The 12,998-nt window shown below is 33.5% G+C and overlaps 1 protein-coding gene across 1 annotated transcript; it reads left to right on the top strand.

Annotated features, from left to right (window-relative positions):
- The first annotated feature begins 1,854 nt into the window (after positions 1-1,854).
- LOC143058644 (uncharacterized) lies at positions 1,855-11,987 on the top strand. Its single transcript, XM_076232112.1, has 5 exons — positions 1,855-2,021; positions 2,674-2,761; positions 4,780-4,826; positions 10,216-10,243; positions 11,073-11,987. The coding sequence occupies exons 1-5, from the start codon at positions 1,892-1,894 to the stop codon at positions 11,854-11,856; spliced, it is 1,077 nt and encodes a 358-aa protein (XP_076088227.1). The 5' UTR covers positions 1,855-1,891; the 3' UTR covers positions 11,857-11,987.
- The last annotated feature ends 1,011 nt before the right edge of the window (positions 11,988-12,998 follow it).

Genomic DNA, 12,998 nt, shown 5'->3' with positions numbered 1-12,998 from the left:
TTGTAGATTTTGCAGTAAATCTCACATCGTTTTGACACTACAAGTTAAGTGCCTTTAAAAAATATTTCTAAACTAATTTTTATTGTAGAAAATAATCTGTTAAAATAACGCGAACACAAAATGTCAGATCAATTCAGAGCGTAGTCAAAATCAAGAACATGGAAATAGCATGGAGCGACAAACCTTTGTACGGAAATCGAGGAAGATCATTGAAAGGATATTTGTAAAACTGTGACAGTCTAAAATTGACAATTTCATGATAATATGATAGGGTATTTACAATTTGATTGCTGGGTACTCATTTTACTTATCTGTACGCTCGATCACAAAATGTGTACATGCCCACCATGCCAGAACACATGTGATCATCAACTGTCTTTGGTGGCGTCCGTATTGATAACAATTTAGTTTTGTTTGTAGTGTTTTTAGACTTACGTTTGCCGTTTCGTCATGCTTAGCTTTGCCTATGGTACTGGGCTTTTCTCCGATTTTTTTATTCCATCATTTATATGAGTTTGGTTGATTTTAATTTCAGACTATGCAGGGAATCGTCAATATTTTCATAGATTTTAATAGTTCTTATTCAATATTTGACAGAAAATGGAACTTTCAATGTCTATCCTACCGTGAGAAGAAATTTTGAGCAAGCTGTGCAATTTTGCCAAAACCAAGACGCGTTGATCAGTTCTGTAAAGGATGCAAAGAATGAATACTTACTAAACTTACCAGATGGAACATACTGGGTTTCTGTGATTCGTGATTCACCTGTACAAGGTAAAATAGATATAATATAAAGTATGACAAATTTCTAATAAACATGTATTACCATTGGACTATTAATAAAACAACTCTTAATTAGTCTATTTTATGAGGAATCATATCTTATATTATGGGCAGATTAATGCCTAAAATATTGTGTTTATAAAAAAAACCCAAAGATATAAACTATATGTATCTTTTGACAATCCGAAACTGTTTGATTTAGTTTCAGCTAAATATATGCCATTCGATGCCAAATTAATCCTGTTTTTTTAACTGTTATCATTGTATCGAAATTGTCTTCAATAGCAATATTGTAGCAGTAGACCATACTATAGAAAAATTCAAGTATATTACAAAAAGGAGGCGAACGATACCAAAGGGATATTCAAACTCGTGCTTCAAAACAAACTGACAATGACATGGGACAACATATAAAACAACTAACACACAAACAGCAGTACATAGAACAATAATTACTGAATAACGTGAACCCCAACCGAAACCTTAGAAATATAAGGTACTCCGAAAAGACAAAAGTACGCAGATCCTTCATTTTTAATGAAATATTATGGTTACGACAATTGGAACCTATCCTTTATCATCTGTGACAGATATTCTATAACCAATTCGTGATGGCAATCGTAAATATTTTGAATAAATGATTTCAACTGCATCAATTGGAAATCTTGGTTTTATATCTTCCTTGTTAGCAGTAACCTCCGTTTAGGAAATCTCGATAATTATTGCATGCTCTGAAATATCGTATCAATTGGGAGATATATTCTCCATATATATGTACCATGTTTACGGGAGTTGCTGAAATATTGCTACATAAAAATGGAAAAGTTTACAATTGGAGAGTTGACACAGTGTCTTTTCTTTAAAAATTTTGTTCTTTGCTTTACCACTTACGAAATGTAAGTAAAGATATGAGGACGACTTTACTGTATAAATTCCTTCACGATATAGATTCAAACAAAACACATGATTTTATTACTGAAACATATGGAGATTTGCACTCATACCACTTGTATCTATATACACTGTTTTTTTTTATCAAATTACTCACTGTATTACAGCTTTTGGCAATGACTTCTGTGTGGCGGCCTTCATTGAAAATGGCTGGCAAATGATACCTTTAGTTGAATCATGTGATGTTAAACTCCCCGTTACATGTAGAGTTGGAAGCGATGATAGTTTGGGTTACGGAACTTCAACAGAGAAATGTGACACCATAAAAAATAAGGAAAACGTTTCAGGTAATGATCAAATAAACTAAATAAAAAACTAATATTGATTACAAAATATAAGCAATTCGAATGTAAAACATTTCCTTGTTTTAAGTTTTTAGAAGTATGGGAAACGTATACATACATATGTTATCATTTGTGTTGATAATTACTAGCAAGTTAAGTCGAACAAATGTGCCGTAAAGAAATCATGAAATGCATTTTTGATTTATTTTTAAAGTCCAATTATACATTTTTCTAGCATTAATATTAGACGCTCTCTGTTTGTGTCTGGTTTAAAGGCAATTTTACCGACATTTGCAAAATAATTAACACACCAAACAGATTAGTGAAGTTTCACAAATGTTTTCACACGATATTCAGATTTTTGAGAGCCAGTTTTTATTTATTTTTTATTTTGCTGGTGGTGGTGGTGGTGGTGGTGGTGGTGGTGGGGGTAATAAGAATGAATTCAGATCGCCTACAATTTCCAAATTATTGACTAAAAACCACAAAATGTAAAATTAATAGGTTGTCAAATCCTAAATCCTCATTTTCTCGTTCGATTATCTTAAAAATAATTACCGGACGTATATATGTATGTATTTGCAATATAACAGTGAATTATTAAATTGCATGCCAACTTTGATTCCAATTTTATGCGTTATTCAAATCATTTCAGTCCTCTCTCAATCGCTGACGCAACAAAATCTGATAATTATAATTGCCATTGGAAGTACTGGATTCCTTTGTTTGGTTTTAGTTGTTATGTAAGTATGTCTATCATTATGTTGTTATACCACCCATCTACTGTCCCCTTGTCTCCACGCACACCAATTTCTGAAGATGGTATTGCGTATTGCAGATGTATGCCTTTCCGTCCTTGTCCGTGCCCTTTTCAGTATCATATTTGCATCAAACTAGACAGAATTTATCTTGTGATGGTAACAGTATCTGCATGACAACGGATGAAATTTTCCACTCATGATTTAATTTCTTCGTCTAAATGATTTTAAGGGATTATCTTATTTATATTTAATGCAGTTTCTTTTCCTAAACGCCAGATTAGAATTAAATGAAACTTTACCAGAATCTTTACCATTTAATGCAGTTGTACACCTTTTATATTGTTTTTGGTCAGAATTTCGTAAATTATGTTATGTAAATATGTTACGGTTTACCTTGAAATCCCTTCACTTGCCATTAACTTAGGTAGAAGAGTGGTATTATTTTGTAGGGTTTGGTGGGGCGCATTGCGTTTGCGCCATTTAAAAAAATCCCTTTGCGCACCAAGATTATATTTTATTTGCGCCATTTTACAGGTAAAACGGGTAAGATATAACGAAAAGGTTAAATATTATTTGCTCTTTAAAGTTTGTCTACAGTAGTCCCCCTGGATAATTAAGTGAGTTCATTATCTTTTCTGATACGAAACTGAGAGTCACTTAGGTGAATTATGTGTAGTGATTACAAATTTGAGCTATCAAGATAGTCAATTCAGAGACAAACAGAGGAATTAAATCTGTGATGTGTGATGACCCACATAAGGGTTTTCACATGTTCTGAAAAATGGAGACAAGTCATTTAGGTGTACAAAAAAAATAAGTTTGAAAAGGCAGATTAACTACTGATATAGACTACAGTTCGACAATGAGAGACAAACAAAAGTACTATCTTTTGAATAAATATGGTATTATATGAACATACGAGGCGAAATTTCAAGACATGAACACATGAGGACCGTCGCTAAGAAGTTTTGTAACAGAACAGACTTATAAATTTACTATAGCGTTAAGTGCTTAGAACTTAGGTTTATGTCTTATAATCACTTGATTTATAACAGAACTGGGTTTTAACATAGCTCTTGAGGTTTTATGATGACTGATTTATGAGGAAAGTGTTTAATTATGCAAATTTAAAAGTCATTTTGTTATACTGTTCACCTGTATTTACCTGTAAAATTGGCGCACATGAAAGTTTTCAGTTTTGTTCCATACGAAATATTGTTTTTTTGCGCAACAAAATTATTTTTAACGCAAAAGCAAATGCACCGGTTTGGTGGGAGAACAAAAATGTAGTAGTGCAGTTACAATTTTTCTCAATCACTTTTTTTTTGCAACTTTCACATTGCCCTTCGTAAACATACTGAAGAATACAATTGCCAAGAAAATGTCTTTCTTTTATCGTATCTGTTTAAATACAGAAAACAGAAATAAATAACAAATAGAGTACTAAACACAAAAGATCTGCAAAGAAAAAAAACGTTCATAATAGGACTCGAAAATATAGAAAATAAGGAAACCCTGAACATATTACAAAGATTGTTCAACAGAAACCACACACGAACCGGTTGTGAGTACTGTTGACTTAAAGGGGTAACTGTTCTTATCCTACTAGCGTTATCCGTCGTGCTAAGTATTGTAACTTTAAATTTATTGATATATTTTACTCGGTGAAATCATAATCGAGATAAGATCACGGGACTGTGCATGTGACTACTCGATTTAACATATAAATGGTATTTATATTTAATAATGGTTATCCAGAACATAACGACATTGTCTGTACGTTAAACAATATTCTTAAACATGCACAATAGATATTTGTTTAAATAATCTACTATTTATTTGTGTTATCATATTATCACGCTTTGCAAAGCAGGAATACTAATCATGCATACACCCCTCCACCGCCATCCAAATAAATAGTCTTGATAAAAATAAGCGAAAATATATGAAAAAAGTATTTGATGAGACTAATACAGAAGTTGTAAATTTTTCAATTGTAGTGTTCTGATTTTTAAGTGCAGGAATGTGAAGAATAAAAACTACTCAGGTGAGAGGTTATTTTCATGAATACAAAGGGGTGTTATAAAATATACGAGAATGATATATTATCAACGACGAGAATAACCAAAAGACATTGGAAGGGCAACATACAGTCTATTACAATACATATATGTCTGTATATAAAGACAACATCATTGGCTTTTAAATATTCTGCTATGAGCTTTCCCGATTACGATAAATCCAAGTAAGCACCTCGGAAGCATGAAAGCATAATGTGTTGTTTTGATTTTTTTCAATGTCTAGATTACCCGAGAAGAACATAATTGTTATGCTAATCATAATGTTCATATGGAAGTAAAATAACAAAACAAACAAAAACGAACTTCAAGGAAAATGTAAAACGACTTTGAGAAACCAAGATTACCACTATTTCTAAAAAAGAAAATGGTAATGCAGGTATACAATTTTGTTTCAGGTAATCCTCAACATTCGAATCAAGACAGGTAAGTTTTTAATGCATTGTCTTATGTAGATAATGGAGGGATTGACCCTGGTTTTATAGCTGTCTAAACCTCTCACTTGTATGACAGTTTCATCAAATAATACCAAACTCACAAATCGTTGATAATCAGGCAACACCATGGCAAAAATACGAAAAACGACGAGATGACAAATAACAGCATTATACACACAACATAGTAAACTAAAAACTGAACAAGGCCAACCCCTAAATAACCGGGACTGATCTCCGATACAGTGATGTAAATAAACTTGAGATCAATATACCTCAGGATTCAAGCTATGAAGAGATACGGGCGTAAGAGAAGCGGTTCATGTTGCTCAGTCTTTAGTATTCTGTTGTGTTTTGTGTATTTTAATTGTTCGTCTATTGGTGTTTCTCTATTTTAGCCATGGAGTTGTCTGTTTATTTTCGACGTACAAGTTTGAGTTTGAATGTCCCTCTGGTATCTTTCGTTACTCTTAATTCCAATAATTTATTTTTCGAAAGTTCCTGACCGAGCATGTCCATGAACAAGGTATGACTAATAACATTTGAGTTCGTTTAACATACACATAACAATCAATAATAGAGCAAAACACAGTCCAAACCCGCATTATTCAAAAAGATTGTAGTACATATACATCTTCTCACTTTTTTGATTTTGTAGAAAAGATTCGAACACGCATGTTTATAACACGACACAAGGCAACGATGATGACGATTTATATTCAACAAGAAAAGGGATACATGTGCATACCATGACCCAAGACAAAGATTATGACGATGTGGTGGATCCAAATAGAATGGAGATGCGTGTTTATACCACGACCCAAGACAAAAATTATGACGACGTGGATCCAAAAAGAAAGGATATGCGTGTTTATACCACGAACCAAGCCAAAGATTATGACGATTTGGATCCAAATAGAAAGGAGATGCATGTTTGTACCACGACACATGCAAAAGATTATGACGATTTGGATCCAAATAGAAGGGAGATGCATGTTTATACCACTACACAAGACAAAGATTATGAAGATGTGGATCCAAATAGAAAGGAAATGCCTGTTTATACCACTACACAAGACAAAGATTATGACAATTTGGATCCAAATAGAATGGAGATGCATGTTTATACCACGACACATGAAAAGGATTATGACGATTTGGATCCAAATAGGAGGGAGATGCATGTTTTTACCACGAACCAAGCCAAAGAGTATGACGATGTGGTGGATCCAAATAGAATGGAGATGCGTGTTTATACCACGACCCAAGACAAAAATTATGACGACGTGGATCCAAAAAGAAAGGATATGCGTGTTTATACCACGAACCAAGCCAAAGATTATGACGATTTGGATCCAAATAGAAAGGAGATGCATGTTTGTACCACGACACATGCAAAAGATTATGACGATTTGGATCCAAATAGAAGGGAGATGCATGTTTATACCACTACACAAGACAAAGATTATGAAGATGTGGATCCAAATAGAAAGGAAATGCCTGTTTATACCACTACACAAGACAAAGATTATGACGATTTGGATCCAAATAGAATGGAGATGCATGTTTATACCACGACACATGAAAAGGATTATGACGATTTGGATCCAAATAGGAGGGAGATGCATGTTTATACCACGAACCAAGCCAAAGAGTATGACGATTTGGATCCAAATAGAAAGGAGATGTATGTTTATACCACGACTCATGAAAAAGATTATGACGATTTGGATCCAAATAGGAAAGAGATGCACGTGTATACCACGACACAAGACAATACTTCTGGGTATTATACGACGATACCTGAGAGAGTCACTTAGGTATAGAATTATGTGTAGTGATTACAAATTTGAGCTATCAAGATAGACATTGTCAATTCAGAGACACACAGAGGAATTAAATCTGTGATGTGTGATGACCCACATAAGGGTTTTCACATGTTCTGAAAAATGGAGACAAGTCATTTAGGTGTACAAAAAAATAAGTTTGAAAAGGCAGATTAACTACTGATATAGACTACAGTTCGACGATAGGAGACAGACAAAAGTACTATCTTTTGAATAAATATGGTATTATATGCACATACGAGGCGAAATTTCAAGACATGAACACATGAGGACCGTCGTTAAGAAGTTATGTGACAGAACAGACTTATACATTTACTTTCGAGTAAAGAGCTTAGAACTTAGGTTTATGTCTTAGAATCACTTGATTTATAACAGAACTGGATTTTAACAAAGTTTTAACATAACTCTTGTGGTTTTATGATGACTGATTTTTGAGGAAAATGTTTAATTATGCAAACAAAAACTGTCTTTATATTAAAAGTCAAATTTTTTTTGATACTGTTCACCTGTATTTACCTGTAATATTGGCGCATATGAAAGGTTTCAGTTTTGTTGCATACGAAATATTGTTTTTTGCGCAGCAAAATTATTTTTAAATCAAAAGCAAATGCACCGGTTTGGTGGGAGAACAAAAATATAGTGCAGTTACTATTTTTCTGAATCACTTTATTTTCGCAACTTTCACATTGCCCTTTCGAAACATACAGAAGTATACAATTGCCAAGAACATGTCTTTCTTTGATCTATCTGTTTAAATATATAAAAAAGAAATAAATAAAAAATAGAGTACTAAACACAAAAGGTCTGCAAAGAAAAAAACTCGAAAACATAGAAAGTAAAGAAACCTTGAACGTAATACAAAGATTGGTCAACAGAAACCTCACACGAACCGGTTGTGAATACTGTTGATTTAAAAGGGTAACTGTTCTTATTCTACTAGCGTTACCCGTTGTGCTAAGTATTGTATCTTTAAATTTATTGATATAGTTTACTCAGTGAGATCATAATCGAGATAAGATCACGGGACTGTGCATGTGACTACTCGATTTAACATATAAATGGTGTTTATATTCAATAATGGTTATCCAGAACATGACGGCTTTGCCTTTACGTTAGACAATATTCTTTTTTTCTTTAATAAAATTGAGAAAGGAAATGGTGAATATGTCAAAGCGACAACCACCCGACCATAGAGCAAACAACAGCCGAAGGCAACCAATGGGTCTTCAATGTAGCGAGAATTCCCGCACCCGTAGGTGTCCTTCAGCTGGCCCCTAAAATATGCATAATAGTACAGTGATAATGGACGTCATACTAAACTCCGAATTATACACAAGAAACTAAAATTTAAAATCATACAAGACTAACAAAGGCCAGAGGCTCCTGACTTGGGACAGGCGCAAAATTGCGGCGGGGTTAAACATGTTTATGAGATCTCAACCCTCCCCCTATACCTCTAGCCAATGTAGAAAAGTAAAAGAATAACAATACGCACATTAAAATTCAGTTCAAGAGAAGTCCGAGTCTGATGTCAAAAGATGTAACAAAAGAAAATAAATAAAATGACAATAATACATAAATAACAACAGACTACTAGCAGTTAACTGACATGCCAGCTCCAGACCTCAATTAAACTGATTGAAAGATTATGTCTTCATCATATGAATATCAGGTACAATCCCTCCCGTTAGGGGTTTAGTATCATACTATCATAAAATATATGAGAAGAACATAACCCGTGTCATGCCAACAACTGTTTTTTTAGAAATAAATGTGTTTAGTTCCGATGCAAAGACCCTATCAGTGAATCAATGTTAAAGCCAAAATATGCAATCTTTAATGACCTGACAACAGTATCGTAACTATATCCCCTTTTAATAAGTCTATTTAAAGGTTTTGTTAGTTTCTGAGGAGAATACTGACATTTTTGTGCTTTATAAAGAATATTTCCATAAAATTTTGGATGTGAAATACCTGAACGTATAAGATGTCTGCATGTTGAGTTATATTTACGAATTATTTCCTTATACCGGTGATAAAATTTAGTAAATGTTTTGACCAGTTTGTGATATCGAAAACCCTGGTGTAATAATTTTTCAGTAATACATAAATTTCTCTCGCTAAAATCTAATACATTGTTACATACACGAGCGAATCGTACAAGTTGAGATATATAAACACCATAAGATGGTGACAAGGGAACGTCACCATCTAAAAATGGATAATTAACAATAGGAAATGAAAAATCATCTCTTTTATCATAAATTTTTGTATTAAGCTTCCCGTTTATGATATAGATATCAAGATCGAGGAAAGGGCAGTGGTCATTGTTATCAAACATGCACAATAGATATGTGTTTAATTAATCTACTATTCATTTGTGTTATCATATTATCACGCTTTGCAAAGCAGGAATACTAATCATGCATATGCCCCTCCACCGCCATCCAAATAAATAGTCTTGATATATATAAAAATAACCGAAAATAACTGAAAAACGTATTTGATGAGACTAATACAGAAGTTGTAAATTTTTCAATTGTAGAGTTCTGATTTTTAAGTGCAGAAATGTGAAGAATACAAAGTACTCAGGTGAGAGGTTATATTAATGAATACAAAGGGGTGTTATAAAATATACGAGAATGAGATATTATCAACGACGAGAATTACCAAAAGACATTGGAAGGGCAACATACAGTCTATTACAATACATATATGTCTGTATATAAAGACAACCTATTTATTTTATGTTCTTTTTTATTATATATAGCTGGTAAACTGTTTCGGTTCGTAAACATCATTGGCTTTTAAATATTCTGCTATGAGCTTTCCCGATTACGATAAATCAAAGTAAGCACCTCGGAAGCATGAAAGCATAATGTGTTGTTTTGATTTTTTTCAATGTCTAGATTACCCGAGAAGAACATAATTGTTATGCAAATCATAATGTTCATATGGGAGTAAAGTAACAAAATAAAAAAACGAACTCCAAGGAAAATTTAAAACGCATATGAGAAATCAAGATTACCACTATTTCTAAACAAAAATGGCAATGCAGGTATACAATTTTGTTTCAGGTAATCCTCAACATTCGAAACACGACAGGTAAGTTTTAATTTAATAAAAACTTGTTTAGATCGAACGTTCGGTATATGTTTAAAAAAGGCAAAAAGTAAAATAACAAAAATACTGAACTCCTAGAAAAATTAAAAACGGAAAGTCCCTACAAACACTCAAACGCATGCATGATAACAACTGGCATAGTCCTGACTTAGCACAGGCATTGTCTTATGTAGAGAATGGTGGGATCGAACCCGGTTTTATAGCTGACTAAACGTCTCAATTGTATGACAGTTGCATCAAATAATACCAAACGCACAAATCGTTGATAATCAGGCAACACCATGGCAAAAAGACGAAGAACGACGAGAAGGCAAATAACACCATTATACACACAACATAGAAAACTAAAAACTGAAGGAAGCCAACCCCTAAATAACCTGATCTCCGATACAGTGATGTAAATAAACTTGAGATCAATATATCTCAGGATCAAAGTTATGAAGAGATACGCGCGTAAGAGAAGCGGTTCATGTTCATGATGTTGTTCAGTCTTTTGTGTTCTATTGTGTTTTGTGTACTTTAATTGTTCGTCTATTGGTGTTTCTCTATTTTAGCCATGGCGTTGTCTGTTTATTTTCGACGTACAAGTTTGAGTTTGAATGTCCCTCTGGTATCTTTCGTTACTCTTAATTTCAATTTTTTATTTTTCGAAAGTTCCTGACCGAGCATGTCCATGATCAAGGTATGACTAATAACCTTTGTGTTCGTTTATCATACACATACCAATCAATAATAGAGCATAACACAGTCCAAACCATTATTCAAAAAGATTGTAGTACATGTACATCTTCTCACTTATTTGATTTTGTAGGAAAGATTCGAACACGCATGTTTATAACATGACACAAGGCAACGATGATGACGATTTGAATCCAACAAGAAAAGAGATACATGTGCATACCACGACCCAAGACAAAGATTATGACGATGTGGATCCAAATAGCATGGAGATGCGTGTTTATACCACGACCAAAGACAATGATTATGACGATGTGGATCCAAATAGAATGGAGATGCGTAAGCGTGTTTATACCACGACCCAAGCCAAAGATTATGACCATTTGGATCCAAGTAGAAAGGAGATGCATGTTTATACCACGACACATGAAAAAGATTATGACGATCTGGATCCAAATAGAAAGGAGATGCATGTTTATGCCATGACCCAATCCAACGATTATGACGATTTGGATCCAAATAGAAAGGAAATGCATGTGTATACCACGACACACGAAAAAGATTATGACGATCTGGATCCAAATAGAAAGGGGATGCATGTTTATACCACGACACAAGACAAAGATTATGACGATTTGGATCCAAATAGAAAGGAGATGCATGTGTATACCACAACACAATCCAAAGATTATGACGATTTGGATCCAAAAAGAAAGGAGATGCATGTGTATACCACGACACATGAAAAAGATTATGACGATCTGGATCCAAATAGAAAGGAGATGCATGTTTATACCACGACACAAGGCAAAAATTATGAGGATTTGGATCCAAATAGGAAAGAGATGCACGTTTATACAACGACACAAGACAATACTTCTGGGTATTATACCACGATACATGCAGACAATACTTAATTTCAGCTTGTACTGTTGATTCGTCAATTTTCGTTGGTACCTATTCAAGGTGATCGAGGAAAGATTGTATTTTTGTGTATAATGTATTTTATGTCTTGCCTAATTTGTATAAAAGACTATATGAAACTGTCTTTCGATAATCATAAGTACTTATGGGTCACCTTTCCCCGCGATAATTGGTACTCCACAAGTAACAATGATTCGACAGTAATTGCAAATTTAATTGCTCTTTGTAAATACAGCTGTTTCTCAAACCACGCCTGGGGAGATATATAATATTCATAGATAACTTGATTTATTCACATACTGGTTCCCAGACATGATCTCTATGTTTCATCTCAAAGAGACATATCTTGGGACTGTTACCGGTATACAAATATATACTTTTGTGGTGAAAAATTCATTATGAAGTAAGCAAAAATTGAGGTAGGGGTTGTACATAATTTTAGTATAAGTTTAAACTCTGACAAGTTCATGGCATATACATTTTGAAAATATGCTGCACAGCGTTATGTTTTGACCTTTGAATAAAATAGTAATGCTACAACTTTGCGTTCTTGGATATTTTTTTCACGAAAATTCAAAGTAAAAGTGTCACAGTTTTAGCCGCAAAGGAAGTTCCTAAGGAAAGTTGCATTTTCTATAGTTACAGAAATGCATACTTAATTCGTGTCAGATTCTATGTATGTTGAAGCATTGGAATCGAAAGTACTTAAATTATGCACTTATGACTAAATCAATTTAGTCCTGCATGATAATAAAGGTAGTGGGCTTCAAATTTATAGAAAAAATTACGACATTTGATATGATGGTATTAAATTTATATTTATTCGCATTATTTATGCATAGCCTAGATATCATATTGAAATACAACGGTATTTCTAACGTACGTTTTTCGTTTTCTCCATCATACATGTAAGCAACATAAGACAGCACGTTGTATTAAGTATTTATGAAAAATATGAGCACATATACTAAAAAGGTTAAATAAAGAAAAACTTCATTCCACAAAACACTACACATAACACTTGATCATATCGAACAATATATAGCCGTTTGTTGCTAATGGCAAGCAGTCCTCTCTGTTTTTATGTATGGATAGTGTGTTTTGCGGTTAGGGCATCAGTCCGTACTTCCGTTTA

This window comes from Mytilus galloprovincialis, chromosome 14, assembly GCF_965363235.1.
Source record: "Mytilus galloprovincialis chromosome 14, xbMytGall1.hap1.1, whole genome shotgun sequence".
Lineage (NCBI taxonomy): Eukaryota > Metazoa > Mollusca > Bivalvia > Mytilida > Mytilidae > Mytilus > Mytilus galloprovincialis.
The sequence above is the reverse complement of the archived record's forward strand: the minus strand, read 5'-3'. Positions and strand labels throughout refer to the sequence as shown.